This window comes from Coenobita brevimanus, chromosome 35, assembly GCF_032717465.1.
Source record: "Coenobita brevimanus isolate Jiangsu-jjx chromosome 35, ASM3271746v2, whole genome shotgun sequence".
NCBI lineage: Eukaryota > Metazoa > Arthropoda > Malacostraca > Decapoda > Coenobitidae > Coenobita > Coenobita brevimanus.
Window position 1 is genome coordinate 13,333,593 of NC_136988.1, and position 21,515 is coordinate 13,355,107.

At 41.7% G+C, this 21,515-nt stretch overlaps 1 protein-coding gene across 1 annotated transcript in view; it reads left to right on the forward strand.

The window, feature by feature from the left end:
- LOC145396151 (cocaine esterase-like) overlaps window positions 1-21,515 on the forward strand; it is a 90,584-nt gene that overhangs the window by 31,842 nt on the left and 37,227 nt on the right. Inside the window, exons 5-6 of the mRNA XM_080269593.1 lie at window positions 11,893-12,050; window positions 18,450-18,544. Of these exons, the coding sequence (XP_080125719.1) occupies window positions 11,893-12,050; window positions 18,450-18,544 (253 nt within the window). The remainder of the gene's footprint in view (window positions 1-11,892; window positions 12,051-18,449; window positions 18,545-21,515) is intronic.

Below are 21,515 nucleotides of genomic sequence, written 5' to 3' on the forward strand. Positions count from 1 at the left end.
TTGGTAGATGGTAGGGGGATGAATATAGATTTGAATGGCGAGTTGCTTGAGGAGGTAGAGTGTTTTAAATATCTAGGGTCACATGTTGCTGTGGATGGAAGAATAGATGCAGAAGTGAAGTTTAGAATAAATGAAGTAGGAAAGGTGCTGGGAGGAATGAAAAAAGTGTTTAGATGTCGTTCACTTAGAATGGATGTAAAGAGAAGGCTGTATGAGGGTGTTGTACCGACTGCATTATATGGGGCTGAAACATGGAATATGGGTGTAGCAGAGAGGAAAAGTTTGAATGTAATGGAGATGAGGTGTCTGAGGAGTATGTGTGGAGTGACGCGTATGGATCGAGTGCGAAATGATGAAGTGCGAAGAACTGGAGTTGTTCGGGAGATGGCTGCTAGAGTTGAGCAGAGGGTGTTGCGATGGTTTGGGCATATGGAGAGAATGGATAATGAGCAATTGGTGAAAAAGATAAGTAGATCTGATGTGAGAGGTGTAAGGCTGAGAGGAAGACCACGAATAGGATGGATGGACAGTGTGAAGAGAGTGCTGGATGCAAGAAGGATGTCTGTTGAGCAAGGAAGAATGGCTGTGCGTGACAGAAATAAATGGAGAGAAATTGTGAATGAATAAGTGATGACACAGCCCTGAGGGGATATTCCCTTGCATTTGGTCTAATCAGCTACTCAGGTCAGGTGCGGGTAAGGGGATGAGTCTGTTATGATGTGGCAGGGGTAAACCAGCTCTACTGTCGGGCCCTGCTGCGGATGTCACTGATTGCATTGGGCAGTTGACCTTGTGCGGTGTGGTGCGGTGAGGATCTGTCCGTTCTCCCCTTTGGGGCTAAGATGCGAATGAATGTGTTTGAATGGATGAGTAAATGGGGAGTGTGTCGTCCTGTCTCGGCTACCTCCCTTTTCGTGGGGGAAGCAGCCTAGGTATACATATATATATATATATATATATATATATATATATATATATATATATATATATATATATATATATATATATATATACACACAAACAGAATACTCATATATCGTCATCAGCCGTTTGAGTGTCCACTGTAGGACCGGCCTATCCCTACCGAAGGGGACGATACAGCCAATGTATCTCTACCTAGTAGAGATTGTATGTAGGGTGAGAAGTGCTTCTAAGTGTAGGTGTTGCGTTGGAATGGCTTTGGAAGTGTGTGTAGTCTGTGAACCAAGTGTAATCGGCCCATGCACGCCGACTGGGTGCAAGCATACTTCATAGTATGCGACACTGGTTCAACCATAGCACCCTTGATGTCCGCCAAGCAGTACGTGGCCAGAAGAACGCTCCCAAAGTTTATTACCCTGGCGGGGCGCGAGCCCTCGTTCTTCAGTGTAGGAAAACGCACACTCTACCACTGTACCACAGTGGCTGCATATATATATATATATATATATATATATATATATATATCATCCAGACCTCTCTCTCTCTCTCTCTATACGAGTTTACACACACACACAAATATATATATATATATATATATATATATATATATATATATATAGTGGGTTAGAGCACTCCGTTCTGACTGAAGGGTCGGAGGATCGAATCCACCCAAGGGTCATTGGTACACATCAGGAAGGGCATCCGATCATAAAATGCTACACGCTCCAAACCAAAGTCCTCTACCGAGGGGCAACGCCATAGCCCTTATCCAAAAAAGGGGTACCTGGCGTAAAACTCACTTATATATATATATATAATCATCATCAGCCGTTGAGGTCCATTGCAGGACCGGCCTATCCCTACCGAAGCAGAGACGATACAGCCAATGTATCACTACCCAGTGGCTTAGGTTGTCTGGTAGAGACTGTATGTAGGATGAGAAGTGCTTGTGAGGGTAACTGTGCTATTGGAGTGGCTTTGGATGCGTCTGTAGTCTGTGAGCCATATATATATATATATATATATATATATATATATATATATATATATATATATATCATCCAGACCTCCTTTCCCACCCTAGGGCAGGGTAAGGAGTAGCAACGTCCACACAGCCCACGTTTGCCCAATTCAATGGGCCACGCTTGAATTCACTCATTATTCAAGTCCCCGGAATTCTGGCTTTGTCTGATATGCCAGAAACATTCATCAAATTCTGCAGCTTCACTTAAACGTATCTGACAGTGTCAACCGGGACATTGTCACGCTAAAAAAGGATGCCAAATCCCTGATCATGCACTTCATCTCACAACATTCATCCAGCTAGCTCGATTTCTTGCCATTCCCCAAGCTTCACCGACTTCCCTACCTCTGTTTCTCAAACACTCATTCACCATATCTCTCCACCTTCTCCTTGGCCTACCTCGCCTCCTTCCTCCTTCAAATTCGCTCTGATATACCTTTTTCACCACTCTGTTGTTATCCATTCTCTCCACCTGACCATACCATCTCAGTAAACTCTCTTCTATTTTTCTTTTTTACGTGTCCGACTCTGGGCATAGGCTTCACAGCTTGCTACCAAGGCCCAGTAGTCTTCCTACATACCAGACATCACCTCATGCCACCCCTTAGGCGCTAACACCCACCGTCCATATTAAATACATGCTAGGGCTGTCTCATACATGACCATACCATCTCAGTACACTCTCTTCGATTCTGGTGTCAACAGATTTCCTTACTCCGATTTTTTGACGAATCACATTATTTCGTCTCCTATCCACTCTCTGTACTCCACATACATTTCTCAGCAGGCCCATCACCAGTACTCTCACTCTTGACTCTTCATGTCACACAATGAATGGTCTTACATCCATATGTTAAAGTTGGCGGGAACACTCCATGTAAGTCTCATGCAGCTGCAACACTCAAGCCTCTGTTTCTTATGAAGGCCTTCATAGCACTAGCTACTTTCCATCCTTGTGTCGCTCTACTTTCCACTTGTTTGCACATTTTCTCTCTTTTTCTATCACTGTACCCAGGAATTCGAAATGTCTTACCAATGAGAGTCTGTCTCCATTCACCATAACTTCATACTGGGAGTCTCTCAATAACCATCACTTTACTGTTTTCTGTATTTACTGTCAAGGCACGACACTCACAGACATCAGCAAAACTCTGCACTAGTCTACCAAGTTTTTGTTCGGTATTTCCCAGTACTACTGCATCATCCGCATACAACAAATTTGAGATATTCCATCTCTCATCATTCATTATCAGCGCCATCCCTCTCTCTATTACTCGTGTTTTTACTTCTCTCGTCACCCCATCCATGTATATATATATTGAACAACCATGGGGACATCACACAACATTGTCACATGCCCACACTGATCGTGAACCATTGACTTAGTTGCCCATTTACCCTTCCAGTATACTGTACATGCCTCACTACCATCATAAAAACTCTTGACGGCACCAAGGAGCTTACCATCTACTCAGCGGTGATTTTTGTTTGTCATTCAATCACGCCCAAACCAAGGGCCAGAGACCCCCTAGACCCATATATATTTTGAATCAAGGTGACCCAAGATGGCTTTAGGGGGGTTAAAATTCAGGCCTGGGTCATTTGAGGTCACTGGTACAGTGTTTGCCATTTCAGGCCCGGGCAACGCCGGGTACCCCTGCAACCCAAATTTTGGCATGGAGACTCACATGACCTCCAGCACAGACATAGGCTATGTGAGGTTGACCTCCGAAGTCATTTGAGGTCACTGGTCAGAAGTCATTTGAGGTCACCTGTCATACACGCTAGAACGACTGGACCCAGCAACCCAATTTTTGGCATGGAGACTCACTTGACTTCCAGTTGGGACAGAGACTGTGTGGTTGACCGAGTTTGTTTCAGGTCACTGGTCAGAGGTCATTTTTGGTCACTGGTACTACATCAGATGACCGGACCTCGCAGCCCAATTTTTGACATGGAGACTCACATGACCTCCAGTTCGGATATAGGCTATATGAGTTTGACCTCCGATGTCATTTAAGGTGACTGGATGGAGGTCATATGAGGACAACGGTAATAGCAAACAAGTGGCACAAATACTCTGTTAGTCTGGAGAGGCTGAAATAGAATGTTACTGGATCTATTATAATCCCTCTTCAGAAGCATAAGAGGTACATGGTCTTTCTGGAGTAGAAAGAATATATATATATATATATATATATATATATATATATATATATATATATATATATATATATATATATATATAATATATATATATATATATATATATATATATATATATATATATATATATATATATTCGTATAACACTCCGTGTGATTGTGATATTGAAAATGGTCGGATTTGTTGCTCGTTACGTTGTATCATAGTATTATTTTCCACGTCGTTGTTGTCCTTCACTTCAGCAGTAAACTCGTTCACTACAGTGGCTTTTTTTTTCTTTAATTGCAGCTATGAGACTAATTTATCCATCATTTGGAGATTATTTTAGAATTGGAGGACTTAAGTTCAGTTTTCATTAAGTTTTTAATGACCAGAGGTGTATCCTGAGTTAAAAAGATAATCAGGTAGTAGGAAAAATAACATGATAATACGTCATGGGAATAAAGAGACTAAATCTCTCTGATGGAAAATATTCAGACTGACCAGTGACGAGAAGGCTAAAACATTAAGCCCTCTTTATTCTCTGTACTTATTTGTTACTGCAATATTGTTCTTACCTTTATAAAGTTGGAGGTGGTTTTGAGGGGCAATTTTGCATCATTTAATAAGTTTGTGAAGTTTATGATCTTTCCTGTACGGTACTGAAAGTTACTGGCTTCCTCCTTTAGCACAAGTTACCTTTAAGAGTCTATTCAAAATGTTTAAATGATATGCAAATGATTGTCGGGCTCATTTCATGGGAAATATAATCCTCTGTGGTACAGTGGTAAAGTGTGCATTTTTGTACACTGAAGAGCAAGGGTTTGCACCCTGCCAGGAAAATAAACTTTGTGAACATTCTTCAGGCCACATACTGCATTGGCGGACTAAAGGGATGCTGTGTATGAACCAGTGTTACATACTATAAAGTATGCTTGCACTCAGTCATCTTGTGCGGGCTGATTACACTTGGTTCACAGACTACACACACATCCAAAGCCACTCCAACACTACAGTTACACTTACAAGCATTTTTCATCCTACATGCAATCTCTACTAGACAGCCTAAGCCACTTGGTAGAGATACATTGGCTGTATCATCCCCACTTTGGTCAGGATAGGCTGGTCCTGCTGTGGACACTCAAACGGCTGATGAGATTTGATGATATATATATATATATATATATATATATATATTATATATATATATATATATATATATATATATATGCAGCATAAGGTCAATTATCCCCTCTCGCATGCAAGGGGTCTCATCTCTCTCTATCCACTCATATAAGTAAGCAGTGAGACGGTCGAGGAACTGAACAGTAGTCTCCTTTTCTTGGAGAAGCACCCGCATGAACTGACTCCTGGCGTCATCAACCATGAGACCGTACACTTTGATGAGAGCGGCCTTCATCATATCATACGTGAGATTGTCTGCGAATTCTGTGGAGAATAACAAGGGCAGGGCCGTTAAACTAGCTAAGGAACTGGAGCCACTTAGCTGCCTCATCCAGCTGGTACAGCTGCACCATGTCCTCGAAATGAGCTATGAACGGCTTGGTTCGCTTGCCTTCCTTGTATGAAGGAAGCTTGAGGCGTGGGATTGCCAGAACATGTGCTGGGAGAACACTCACGGAGCTCGGGTTGGCTGCACCAGGTTCCTTAAAGCCAAGGAGTCTCACTTGAGCATCAGCACCTCATGCTCGTGTTTCTCACGTGCCTCGCACTCAGTATGCTCGTGTTCACATTCTCATGTTTCTCACGCTGTTCTCGCTCGTATTTGCACTGTTCTTGCTTGTGTTTACATTGAATTTTCCGCTCTTCACTGGCATCATTCTCACATTACTGTTCATAATTGTACCATGAGTGCACATAGTCTTTAATTTCCTGGGGATTGGCAAGTCCCATATCCTTGTCTTCCTGTATATATAAACTTGTAGCCATGTTGCTAACTCAACTAAGACTGAGTGGACTAAAGACTGACATACTGACTGCTGTTTTGCACAGGAATGCTAATAATCAAAACTAAAGAAAATAGGCATAGGCTGGTGGCGACCAGTTTTATATAGTCAAACTGGTAAGGACAGACAAAAAATTGCAAGTACATGGGAAGACTTCTACATAAAATTAATATGCAGAATCAGTAACCACCAGTAAGATAGTGCCTATAAACTTTAATGCTAACTAATACCTAGCTAAGAAGGAGTGAGTTTATTATTTCATTAATAACTTTAATGCTACGAGTTAATATCCTGGCGAGGTCACCAGATGTCACGGGGGGAGTGAAAGTATGAATAAAATGCAAATAAATGGTCGATTGTACAAAAAGGAATCAAATTGTGAAATCAAATAGTAAATTTTACTTTTATGCTAGCTTACTTCACTGAAGCTCTAAAGACGAGAATTTCATGAACTTTTTCAACAGTACACGGCAGAGACTAACCACTCACGAATGCTGTATTTCTCATACTGCTGGCCCCTGACAAAGTGTCCCTACCCCTGACAATTGATAAGTAATACTACTAATAATGGACAGGTTCTTGCTGGTGCTAACTCCTGGCTGGCACAATGGATTTGAGATTTAATATGAAAGAACTGGCTTAACTACCAGTCGTGATTAACCTGCCCTGTACCCACAATGTACGATGAACGTTGCAACTTTTTTTCACACTCAGTCCCCACAATGTACAGTGTATGTTTCGCAGTTGCAAAGTCCATTGTTTGCACAATCTTCATATTTCGCGTGTGATTGTTGGTACGTAGACGTGTGACACCTTCCTCTAGTCGCCACCATATGGGGACACTCCTTGACCCCGCGTGACCCACACTCACCTGTGATTCGTCCACTTGCCTTGTAGCAGTGTCCCAGGACAGACATGGCATGCCAAGGTCTCTCTGATAAGCAAATTTAAGCTGTCCTGGACGCATACCCACCTGAGGCATTCTCTGGGGACAGTGATTCAACAATCGTGATGATGTCCTTGACAAAGATTACGTTTTACCTAAGGAGGAGCCCAGCAGTAGTGACGAGGAGATACTCTCACCTAGGAAGCAGTAGTAAGTAACTTATCATATGGCAGGGGAAAGCCAGGCTAGACCACGTGGACTTGCACGCATCTCTCTCCATCCTGTGCACAAATGGGTGGTCGAGCACAAGGACGAGGACGAGGACAGAGCAGGTGAACGTGATGTTCCCACATGGTTGGGGTTGGAGCGGATCTCGCCACATGGAACAGAAGGAGTGAGGAGGTGTGTGAGGTATGGGCCTATTGTTTTCTCTGGGGAAGGCAACTGTGTAGGGGCGGGAGTGAGAAGTGGTAGGGAAAGTGAAAGTGGAAGTGGTGGTGGTAGGAAGGGAGGAGCTCACGCTGTCCCACGTGGTGCACCTGGGTAGCAGGGAACTGAGGTAGAGCCACTCCCAAGCACATTTTTTGCCCAGCAGTATTCCTGGCTCCCTCTCCACAGTCCCATGATGTGGGGAAAGGGACAAAAGGGAAGGGGAAAGGAAAAAGGAAAGGTAAAAGGAGCGTGAGTGGGGAAGGGTGCCACTCTCCACCTGCCCAACCACCCCCACCACCCTCTCCTCCACACCGTGATGGAGGCGACGATGGTGACAAGGCTGGAGATGGTGATGTGTCGTGGTTCTGGGAGGACGGGAGTGATTTTGAACCCACAATTCACCTCTTAACAGAGGAGTGGTGGTCTGGCTCACTGATCCATCAAGGCTCCAACAGGGTGGATTTCTTCCACCTTTACTTCTCTGAGCCATTTGTGAAGCTTATAGTGGAGCAGACAAACACCTTTGCTCAGAGGATGCACAGTGAAAGTGAGCATGAGGGGACAACGAGCAGGCACTCACAGCGCTATGATTACCTAGTAACAGTAGGTGGGATGTTCCTTTTTTGGCCTTGGTTCTGTTGATGGGTATTTTATGGAAAGGACAAATTCCGGCTTACTGGTCTACTGACCCGATTACGTACACACCTTTCTATAGTAAAGTTATGAGTTGGATTAGGTTTCAGTACACTCTGAGCTGCCTCCACTTTTATGATGCAGATGACCCTGCAAATGCAAATAACACAGGTAAAATGAGGAGAATTAGGCTTGTTTTTGATCACCTTTTGGAAACATTCCGCTCATCATTTTATCCATACAGAGACCTCGTCATAGATGAGAGTCTTGTTTTGTGGAGAGGCAATATTTCCTTTCACCAGTACATACCCAGGAAGAGACACCATTTTGGGTTCAAGATCTTTGTTATGCGTGACTGTAAAACTGGTTAAGTGCAAGACCTAGTCTTGTACACCGATGTGCAGACAGACATAACAGAAGATCAGAGTATAGGACTCTCTGGGGCTGTGGTGAAGACCATGATAGAGGAGTACCTTCATCATGGTCACGTCTTGCTCCTGGACAACTGGTACACAAGCCCTCTTCTTGCTTGGTACCTCCACCAACATGACACCGGAGTCTGTGGTACTGACAAAAGAAACCGCCATCATATGGTGAAACTCGGGAGGAAACTCGACAGGAATGAGGTGGTTTTCTTCAAGGCAAACAACATCCTCGCCACTGTATGGAGCCACAAGACAGAAGTTTCCCTCCTGTCGATGGTACACTGCCCCCTGATGCACCGCACAGACTCCGTGGAGTACACCGGCCAGAGGAGGGCCCATGTCTGGAAACCAGAGTCAGTAGTGGAGTACAACATGAACACGAGGCAGGTAGACCAGTCTAACTTCATGAGTTCCAGTGTGGAATGTGCCAGGACCACGATGAAGTGGTACAAGAAACTCTTTTTCCACCTGCTCGATATCACAGTCCTCAACTGCCACTACCTCCACGGTTTGACTAGAGGAACCTCCGAGACCTTCGAGGGGTTTGTGAGGGAGCTGTCCCGAGACAACATCGGGAAATATGCAGAGGAAAGGCCCCACCCCCTCACCCGCACCGCCACTACTGGCCAGACGCCCTTGCACCTCACAGGACGCCACTTCTTTAGCACCATCCCCCCTACACAAAACTGGAGATACGAGTGTGTCGATTGCAATGTTGGCTTGCGCCTTGAGCCCTGTTTCAAGGAGTTTCACACACTACTAAATAATTGATAATGTTTGTACATACTCTAGGTAAGGCCATTCAGTATGTGATACTGTGTGATTGCGAGAATATCACACTCATTATAATACTAAGCCATGTATATAAGTGAAAACAATTATAGAAGGTTGGAAAATGATAATAATTTTGATGGAAAAGTATAATGAAAGTTGAAAAATAGAATGCAATACTGTGTGTTTGCGAGAATATCACGCTCACTATAATACTAAGTCAGGTATATATGTGAAAACAATTCTAGAAGGTTGGAAAATGGTTATAATCTGTGGAAAACAATACTCAAAGTTGAAAATAAAATTGTAATACTGTGTACTTGTGAGAATATCACGCTCAGTATAACAGTAAGGCATGTCAGTATGCGATAATATTATGCTCACTATAATAGTAAGACCTGTCAATATGTGGAAATAGTTTTAGAAGTTGAAAATTGGTATAATCCCTGTGGAAACTATACTTGAAGTTGAAAATAAAAATGTAATACTGTGTGCTTGTGAGAATATCATCCTCAATATAATAGTAAGGCATGTCAGTATGCGATAATATTATGCTCACTATAATAGTAAGGCCTGTCAGTACGTGATAATGTGTTATAGAAAGTTGAAAATGATATAATGATTGTAGAAAAGTATAATGTAAGTTGAGAAACAGAATGTGAGTTGAAACAACAGTCTCAGAGAGTCAACTGTGCCAGAAATCGGTGATTCTCAGGTGTTCCGATAATGAACCTACGCTTATATTGTCTATATTTTTATTTAAAAATCAATATATTGTTGTAGTACATGTAAATTTTAATAAATGAATTATAATGTATAATGGGTGGTTTTGAATAGTTACCCCACCATAGAAAATGCAGCAGCTGCACTGCGCCTCCACAGAGTACGAGCCCCATGTGCGCAGATGCTTACCTGTCCCGACCATTTAAAAGCTTAGGAAAACACTTTTGGGGGGTGATTTTCCATTGTTTCTCACTAAAAGCGGAGGTTTGAGCCAAAAAAAAAAAAAATAAAAAGAAGTTGGGTTTTGGGGGTGGGTTGGGTAATAAAGTGGTCGGTACGGGGCAGGTTATTAAAAGAAATTCGTGCAAACCGGGAGAAGCAATTTAAAGCACAATATGGAGAAATCAGACACGACTATTACATTTAATTGAGCTCAAAAAGCAGAACTGTAAAATTATTAATTACAACACATAAATTTGCATTACAAGACTCTCAGAACAAATTAAAAAATAGCAAGCAAGGAGTTACACTCACTCATGCACTCAAATAGCTGAACAATCTTAAGCCTAGGAAAAAGAACAGAAATACTAGTCAGTGGAGGAAAATGGAGCTAAAGATTGCGAAGAGGCTGGGTGTCTCTAGACCGCTCTAGGAGCTTCAGTTCACTGGTAACGTCCACTACTGCTGATCACCAGCTCAGTGGGGAGATACGGGAAATCTTAGAACTGCTGGAGACCAGCCACTACGATAAGGGTCTTGCTCAGCACTGCGCATGACGATACCTTACTCCCGTGGCTGTCAGACATTAACTGACTGAAGTAACCAAGCCAGGTACAAAGGCTTGAGATATGGGCACGGTTTAACTCAACGGCCTGAGAAGCAAGGCGTGGGAATGACAATTACACAAAATTATTGCTCGGTGAAGTGCACTGTCTATACATACAGACACTAGCAAAACAATGACGAAGGTTATGAAAACTCTTTTCAAATCTGAGTGCAAAAGTGAGCGGTTAACTGACTGAGCGAAATTCTACGGGTTTCAACATTGCTCAAATGTTCCCACAAATGTTCCCACAAATTTTAATACAATGTCATGAATTACCATACTAATACTACATCTAGTGAATTCGTGACAGTAACCATATAACTAAATAACAGGGTGACGTAGAGTCTGCAATGGTACCTCTGGTAACTGAATGGAGATGTACATGCGGCGTCCACCCACGAAACAAAACCACACAAATCCCTGTGTCTCGTCACAAAGTTTTGTCATCCACATAAATTTCTGTTCATTGTATGTGACGGTCCTGCAATGGCGGTTGCTTGCCAGAGGTTGGTGGGTCTGCTTGATCAGACAGACTGGAGTAGCACAGCAGCAACAATCTGTCACAACTCTGGTATCAGCAGTGTATCTAGATATTAATAAGTATATAACTTGATAACTCCAGTGCAAGCCAACTCATATTTTCTCATGCCAGCTGGCTACTTGTAATAACATCCTTGCTGGGATGCAAGCCTACTTAGGAAACACTTTCCCTCAGCATTTCACTACAGCTCGTCCACCTTACTTTTGTTGTCAGTCATTATTCAATTTCTTTTCACAGTTCATTTTTATCTACTGTTGCATCTTCGACTGTCATCAGTCCTGCTGCTTTTCCATCATCTATTTCTTATCTAATTTCCCTCAGTCTGATGGCGTATTTTTTGTTTCATTCATGCCATCTCTAGAAGATTTTATTCATCATCGAAGGGACTTTGCAAAACCAGTGAGTTATATATGTTCTTCATTATTTCTTTAGGTTCAAAAGGCTCCTTATCACCTTGAGTAATCTTGTCCACTGGTAGTGCAAATAGAATAGCAAAATACGTTGAGTTAAGGAATTATGTGCTTTCCCTAACACTTATTCTCCTGCCACCGTCTCCCTGTTTAACTCTGCCACCACTGATTCTGTGGTGGTGGTTCAGGTTCAGGCGCCAGGACTGGAGCTTGGCCTGATGTGGGGGACGGGGCTGAATGATGCCACGAGGTCCCCAGGAGCACCCTCTCCCCCTCTCAACCCCGCCTCCCTCACCCAGCTTTCAGAGGACGTCATCACACTCATCACTAACTTCGCCAAATCAGGGTCAGTCCTTAGCCTGTATTTCTAGTTGTTTTCTTGTATTTCCTAGAGCCTTTTCCTCGGCGATCACCCAACTTATTACACTTTAACATTCTCTTTCTCTTCTGTGTTTCATATATCTTCGTCCTATTGACATAGCACACAAGAGTAATGTGCAGGATTATATGAAAGTATAGCATAAAGTAAATCGCTGATAAAATAGGCCTACTCTGCAAAATCACTAGTCACTTAATATACTTTTTTTTTTTTTTTTTTTATGTGTCCGACTCTGGGCAAAGGCATCAGGGCCTATATCTTGGAGGCAGTAGCCTATCCCAAGGCCCAGTAGTCCTCCTACACCTCCACATGTCACCACTTCGGCGCTAACACCCACCGTCCATATTGAATACATGCTAGGGCTGTCTCATACAGGACTGGTGTATTGATATTAGCGGGGGTATTTTTACGACATGTCGGCGGGTCATCTGGTAGATCAGGAAAGTCTGCTTTTTATGAAATTCAAATCCTTAAACTGTCCCCTGCCCCAGCCAGGATTCGAACCTGGGTCCATCAGGACTGCAAGCCGCCTCTCTACCGATGCAGCCACCGCCTACTTCCTCAAAACTCTTCTGTTGATTAAGCCACTAATTTTGATAAACATTTAGTTTGTCCAGCCACATTTTGTGGATGCTAAACACGTTTTATAAACCTAACAGGCACTATCCTAACCATGTGGACTTAGTGCTACCCCTGTGACCCCACACTCCTGATAAACCAAAAAAGATGAAAACAAAAAAAATAACTACAGTATAAAGAGTAGAGACCACATAGCTGTGTGTCTAACTGCCTCATTGTGTACAACATTCTGTGGCATATATATCTGGGAAGGGCTGTATTTACTGGTATGTGTTGCTGAGATGCCTTACCGATATGACGCATACATAGCTTGCTGGTATCACTGTCCCATTATACAAATGTCCCATATCTTCCCATCCCCACAAAAGGAGGTTATTGACTGCAGAAGAGTAACTTCAACCTGTGGTCCACTTGGTTCAAATACAGCTGAGTCTGGGGCCTCAACAATGATTAGCACGCATATTCGTTTAGAAAGTATTTTTTGGATGATGATGGTGATGTTAGGAAGAGGGAAGGGCATTTTCACACTACAGTAGTCCCTCAATTATCCAACGCAATACAGCCAAAGGCATGTCCGGATAGTGGCAATATCCATATACTTTACCCAGACCCTACCTATGCTCAATCTCCAATCAGTACTTAACCTAGTTGTACAGTACTTCTGCTTACTTTGGCGGTGTTTTCCGGTCATTCAGGCATATTTAGACATCAAAGCACACACAGGTATATGCATGATAAACACCAAGAAAACCATGCAAAAGAAAAACATTGAAAACCAAAAACTGTACCTATACACTACTGTGTGTACAGTACTCCTCTTATTTTTGGCACTGATTTCAGGTCAATCTGCCATATTTGGACATCATAACACATAATGGTAAATACCAAGAAAACCATGAAAAAAAATGTACAGTACCCCGCCTAATTTTGGCAGTGTTTTCAGGTCAATCTGCCATATTTAGACATCAAAACACACGTAGGAATATCCAAAGTAAGGCTAAACACCAAGAAAACCATGAGGAAAACCATTGAAAACCTAAAAATACCCTACCTATACACTACTGAATATAAAGTACCCTGCCTAATTTTGGCACTGTTTTCAGGTCAGTCTGCCATATTAAGACATCAAAACACACATAGGACTATCCATGTTAATTCTAAACACCAAGGAAACAATGCATAAACAACAAACACCCACAAGAAACTTCAGGACGGTTGGAAAATCAGTTAATCTGAAACCAGTGATAGCTGCTCCCGGGCCAGAAAAAAATTCCACGGCCAAGTATGCCACAGGAAATTGGTTAAATTAGTATAAATGGTATACCTTCATCTTCGCTGGTGTTTATACTATATGATAAGCTAATAATAACAGAAAACTGAAGACTAAAAGTACTACATAACTGCAGTGAGAATAAATAGTGTTCAGTAGTAAAACTTACCTTCATATAAATTCCCACCATCCTAGTGCAAAATATTGCCAGCATCTTCCAAGAGTTAAACACATGTCAAGATCCTGAATTTCATAAGCTTTCTTGTGGTCACTTTTGAATTTTGATACCGCCAAGAGTATTCGAATAAATCGCAAAAAACTTTGAAAACTAACGAGTCAGTCCCAGTGCTATCACTGCAAAGGAGGGGAGGGACTGAAGTAGTGAGGGGGGAGGGGAGGGGGAGGGAGAGGCGAGGCTGTGGGCAGGATTTTCACCCGTCTGTCACGAGGTAGACGGGCGCTTTTCCCATACATTTCCTCGTGGCTTGTGGTCTGTTTGACACTTGGTGGCCATTCTGAAACACAACTGCCTGTAAGCCAGCAACTTTGGACACTCAGTAGAGAGGCGGACATCCTCTGCCACCGAACTTGTACTCAATGGCTTGTGGTCTGTGTTCGATGCGTGATGGCAGTTGGGAAAGGCTTCGCTTGGTGGCCACACGACTTTGGACATTCAGTGGGGAAGCATACGGACGTTTTGTAATCACTTGTGGATTACTTTCATATTACTTGGGTGCTGGAGGTTCACTGGGAGTGATCAGACCAGCATGGGACTTTGACGTTTCAGCACAGGGGCAGATGGATATTTTAGCTCTGGTTGTGGGTTACTGCCTATTTCCCGATCACAGCTCTAGCCCAGTGGCCACGATACTGATTCTTTGAATGTGTCAGGTGGCCGGCTGAAGCTCTCTGGGACTTTTACCTCCAGATAACAGCAAGTAAATTCGGATAATGGTTTAATAGAGACAAGTTCCAGTATCCGGACAACGAACAGGTCTGAATATGGCACATCCAGATAAATGAGGGATTACTGCACTCTGTGTGATGCACAGGTGTCTGCTTTTATTTCTTTGTGATGGTAACGGTATAAAATTACAAAGATGATATGCATTTTTTAATGAAGAAACAGAGCTGCGAATTTTCATGTTGATGTGCATATTGGAATTACTTTTCCTAATGCTAACGGTAACTGAATTTTATACACACGGACAGTGTGCTTGGATTTTTTGGAGATAAGAGTGAATCTGCAGTTGTTGTTTTTTTTCCTGGCATTATAAGTAAAATACAACACAAGTTCAAAGAATGAGAGTTAATTGTGAAAAATTAAATCTAAAATTCCTGAGAATCTGCTGGATAAAATTATCTGGTGTCAGTTGAGAAACTGTAGTACAGAAATAGTTTGCCAACCATGAGAAGGTTAATGGTAGTAATAGTAACTCCTTATTTCTTATGACGTTGTTATTAATTTCTGACTAATTGAAATTGTTTTTTTTACAGCTAAATATTTTAATGAAGGCTGTACCTAATCCCTCCAGTTCGTGAAGTCTGTTTTGAGCTGATTATAATCACCTTTCAGTAGCAATGATATCGTAGAAATATTAGTTATTGGACTGCACAAGTTGACACTTTTATGTTACTATGACTCACTGTCGGATGATAAGAACTGGATAGTGTTAGCTTGAACAGAATACTATAACTGTCCCAGGAATGAGCTGCATGACTTTAAGCCGTATTCCAGTAAGCTGAGAAGGCTTATTTAGTTCTGTGTCTGTTACATTAGTTTATTTTAGGATGCCGTTTGTGCACTCTTTCTCGATATTGTATAGATACTATATTAGCAGCATGGAAGAGAATAATAAGCCTTCTTAGGCAAATTGAGGAATTAAGAGAGAGGTGCTTGAAAAAATCCTAAGTGAATGAGAATCGAGCTTGGGGTGGGATTCACAATCACGTTTACAATCATTTTCCAGCTGTAACATACATTTGTTCTTGACATGAATATATAGAGACATGAGAAAGTTGTATATTTTCCATTGTGTAAAATGTAGATAAGGATCTTTTTCTTCTTATGGGAGTAACAAGTGGATTGTGAGTGACCCTATTGGGCCGCTTAGCACTTAATGAATAAAAGCTATTTCTGGACGGGGTTTCATTTTGCTCCAAACCAACATTATATGCATAAATTAAGGAGGGAGTGCTTGGCTGCCATATTGGGTCATTCAGCTGTAAAGCCAGTGGGAACAATTTGGAGTCGAAACACCATATTAGAAAATTTCTATCAACATGAAATTCAAATGAGCCCATCTGTGACTCAGTCACAATCATCCTGCCAGGTTTCATCAAAATCGTTTTTCCATTTTCGGCTGTGCTACACACACACACACACACACACACACACACACACACACACACACGTTTATAGTACGAGTATGTAGAACAAGAGACCTGGTAAGATTCTGCTTTCTCCATTCCTTTTTATCCTGCAAAAACAAAACATAACTAGTTACCTATTCCTGTTGTGTAGTAACAATCTGAAGCTTTGCCATCTGTAGAGCTATTTATGATTTAAAAGGTAGGTTTAATATAAACAAGATCTGAAGACCTTAAGGTAACTTCTTGTGAAACATCAACAAGATCTGAACACAAAGACGTCAAAAAACACAGGTGTAAATTAACGTTTGTTTCAATAACTGGCTAACTGTATGCTTAACTGTAACCATATTTCTTTCAGATCATAAGAGGGACCACAATATATATATATATATATAAGCCTCTGTGGTAAAGTGTGCGTTTTCGTACACTGAAGAACCAGGGTTCGCACCCTGCCGGGTAATAGACTTTGGGAGCGTTCTTCTGGCCATGTACTACTTTGACGGACACAATGGGTGCTGTGGTTGAACCAGTGTTGCATATTATAAAGTATGATTGCACCCAGTTGGCTTGCGCGGGCCGATTACACTTGGTTCACAGACTAAACACCAAAGCCACTCCAACACTACAGGTATACTTACAAGCACTTCTCACCCTATATAATCTCTACCAGACAGCCTAAGCCACTCGGTAGAGATACACTGCTGTGTTGTCCCCACTTCGGTCAGGATAGGCCAGTCCTGCAGTGGACATTCAAACAGCTGATGATTATATATATATATATATATATATATATATATATATATATATATCAGCCGTTGAGGTCCACTGCAGGACCGGCCTATCCCTACCGAAGCAGGGACGATACAGCCAATGTATCACAACCCAGTGGCTTAGGCTTTATGGTAGAGACTGTATGTAGGGTGAGAAGTGGTTGTGAGTGACTGTAGTGTTGTAATGGCTTTGGATGTGTGTGTAGTCTGTGAACCAAGTGTAATCGGTCCGCCTTAAGCCGACTGGGTGAAGCATACTAGTATCCGACACTGGTTCAACCACAGCACCCCTTGTGTCTGCCAAAGTAACAAGTGGCTTGGTGAACGGTTCCCAAAGTTTTTTTTTTTGCAACTCTGGTGGGAGGCGAACCCGCGCTCACCAGTGTGCGAAACGCACACTCTACCACTGTACCACAGAGGCTCCTCTCTCTCTCTCTCTCTCTCTCTCTCTCTCTTTGTATATATATATATATATATATATATATATATATATATATATATGGAAAGTTATGGTACAGCATTAAAGCTTTTGCGGTATTCTCTAAAAACATGTTCCAATGATAAAACTGAGCAGATTTGAATTCGGTACTTTCCACTAGGCTAAATGGCAAAATATGAAGCCAAAACTATTCAGCAAACATTTTCATCTTAGGATATTCAACCAAATAGCTGTATCTCAATTAGTTTTTGAGATATATCAATTTCAAATATGCTGATTTTAAAATAAAAATGAGTATATGACCATCAGAAATGGGTCGTCAGGTATATTTGGCATAAGGACTTGGGTTACTCAAGGGTAGTTTCATGTGCATTATTATCAAGCTCGAAAAAAAGGGCAAAGAAAAATGGTACTGACGAAAACAAGAATCTTCGGCATTTATGTGGGAAAGCTTTAAAAATAATATTGACGAAAACATGAAGTTTCGCCATTTACATGGCGAAACTTAATAATACTGACGGAAACAAGAAGCTTCGCCAATTATATGGCGAAACTTCATTACAAGTATGACAGAATACATGTGAAGGTTTTTCATTTTTCTTTCCTTATTTTTCATACAAGCAAAGGTTTCACCCTTTATATAGCGAAGATGACAGAATACATGCGAAGGTTTTCCACTCTCCATTCCTTGTTTTTAGTACAAGAACAAATCATAGTTACCACTGGGACTCGATCGTGCTCTTTTTAATCTGGGCTCAGAGACTCTAGGGACACCAACTCAGAGACTCTAGGGACACCAACCTACTAAAGAAACTCCATCCCCAGTGTTAGAGCAAATTATATTAGGTTAAGTTTCAACATGCTGCTTTTAGCAGGCTGTTATTACCTATATAGTGATTACATGTACTGGCTGACTGACCCTCTTCTTCTATCAGGGACCCAAACCTGCCAAGGGAGTCTCCTTCACCAGGGTTCGCTGCTGTAGCCTGGCCTCGCTATACATCGGACAGAAGGCAATTCCTCAGGATCAGTGAGTTACATAAATGTATAGAGAGTTGCGTAATGCCTAAGCTTCTGTTATCCAGAAATGATACGGACTATGTCAGGGGTTCTTACCCTTTTTCCGAGTAAGTACCCCCTGAGTTATCAAACCATCGACCTGCACGCGATTGATCTGACACTGTCTATAGTCTGGTAATATGTGAAGAAAAATTCATTATACAGTGATACAACAATGGATATTATAAAATGATTGAAACGGAAGTGACGTTATTAAGCAGTTAAGCATTAACAGCATAGTAAAAGTACAGTGATACTATATAGGATTATGATAAAAATATTTGCAGTAATTCAGTGTAGAATGGAACTGTACTGACTATTGTAAGACTGACAAAATTTTAACTATTTCATTTGGCAATTTTAGACTAACCCAATGTTTTATCTATGAAAACCAGAATTTAACTTTAGTGCAAAGGCTGTGTCTGTTTCATACAAACAACTCTCTCAGTTCGAGGAACAGTGTTAGACAGACATACTAAAAGATCAACCTCCACATTAAGTCTTGCTCGGTGATTAGTTTTCATGTTCAACAGCATTGAAAATCCTTGCTCTTGTATGTAAGTACAAGAGAGCATCAGCAACTACCTTCACATGAACATCAGCTACAGCAGGCTAAAGCTCACCCGTTTTAGATCAGAACTTAGTCAGGCGATGTGTTTCAAATGCATCTTTTACAGCAGAGTCGTTCATCAACTATATAAATTCTTTTTACATGTTATCTGCGAGAAGGTGCTCGTTAACAATGAATTGGTTGCTATTCAATATTCATCTGAACTCCCTCAGTTCTGGGAAAGTAGACTGCAACTCCATCCGCAGGGAAGAAAGATGTGTTTGCACAAGGTGAACCAGTTCTAGTTTTCCAGTAACGGGTTTTATCAAGTGCCGCACCTAAGGTGTTTACACATGCTAAGATTTTCATCTTTGACCTTTCCTTCCCACAGCTTTACCTTGATGCTGGATGAACTTAGTTTGTCATGAATGCAAACATTGTGGTATGGCGGCCTTGGAGGAATAAGATTAATGAGTTTAGATATAGGAATATGTCCCTCAAGTAGGCCAGCTTCTGGAGCCACAGGTTGTTTGACAATTTTTGAACTCAAGCAACTTTCTCATGTTGTCCCGTTTGAAGAATTTTGAAAGCTTTTCCTTCAGTGACTCTCTTGATACCACATTTCCCCATGACAACCAGTGAACCTCTGTGTGAAAGAAAATCACTTTTTCCCTTACTCCAAACACTTGGCACAGTAGGTGGAAGAGTCAGTCATTTTGAGAATTTGATGGACTTTACCAGTACCATGCACACATCATCATCAAGTATTATTCTTAACTCTGGTAGGAAAATTTAAGATGTCAGAGCATATCTATGAAGTATACAAAGAAGTTGCCATGTATCTGGATAGCCTCATTCACTTTTCCTGGAAACCTTGATCAATGACCAAGGATTGCTTGTGGTCCATCAGTTGCGCACGCACATATATCATTCCAAGAAAGTGTTTCGGGCTTTAAATAATTTGAGATTTCATGGAAAATGTATTCACCTCATGTAGTCGTCTCCAAAGCATGACAGAATCAGAAATCCTCCTTGAAATCTCCACCACTGATGCATCATACAATCACCAGGACTTGGGCACAAGCAGCCACGTTAGTCGACTCTTCAAAGTGGATTTCAAATTTGGCCAAAGATGACCTTTTTATTTCAGCAGTCACTTGTTGTTTTTAACCCGCCCCGTCCCGACGACGTATGGGTACGTCACCACGATTTGCATTTGCCAGTCCCGGCGACGTACCAGTACGTCGTGCAATTGCAAGGTACCTAATTTGCACAATTTTCAATTTTCGCACGTGATTTTTCGTATGTATACACAGGACACCTTCCTCTATTCCTGTACAAAATACCAAGCAGGGACAATGCCTTACACTGCATAACCTCCCCCCTCCCCCCCTCACGCCATTGTCTTGGCAAAGGACCTGCTACCAGTGACCTGACTAGTAAAGTTATTCAGGGCCAGAGTGATTCCCCAATCGATGACAACGTGGAGGACAATGTTTACCTAGCATTAGAAGAAGAAACAGCCAGAAATAATGATCAGGTAGTGTGGCAAAAATAGGCCAGGTATGGTGATTAGTTAGTGAGTGAAACAATGCTTATAATGCCTTTATTACTGCTTGAAAACCAATATACTGTCATACTACATATACATTCGTACCAAGTAAATAAACAAATACCGTTTATGAGTGGATAAAATAGTTACCCTCCCATAGAACTCGTTTTCTTTGGTGCCAGCATGTTAGAAAACCCACTCAGGTAAGGAGGAACTCCTACCTGGATTGGGCACTTTAAACCTCAGGTGAGCGATTTCTCTATGAATTTTCGATGTTTCTCATCAAAAGCGAAGGTTTTAGCCAAAAAAAAAAAAATCGAAAATACCTCGGGACTGGGGGATGTCGGAGGTGCGGAAAACCTCGGGACGTGACGGGTTAATGTCTTCAGACATATGTAACATTTGTCAATGAACAGTATCACTTGAGAGGGGTAATCATGTGACTTGCTCAGCTTCACATCCAATAACACAGTGGATACTGTCATTAGAGCAAGGAACAACCAACTTATATGCATTTTTTCTCTCTCTTCTGCAAGTCTCCGTGATACCATGTAAGATGCACGTAACCATGGTTGATTTTGTTGACTGACCTGTCCCGAACAATTTAATCTTGACCATGTCAATCTCTCCTCCTTTCGCTTGAAGAAGGCAGCATTCTTACTTTTCAGATTCGGGTGACATCTATTCAAATGCCTCATGAGAAAGTTTGGTTTCATGCATTCTACTGATTAAACCTTGTGACATGTAACACACTGTGGGAATTCACACCCTTTTTTGACGACTGTAGTGAATCCATACTGAATATAGCATTCATCATAGTCAAGGTTCTTTGCTGGGGAA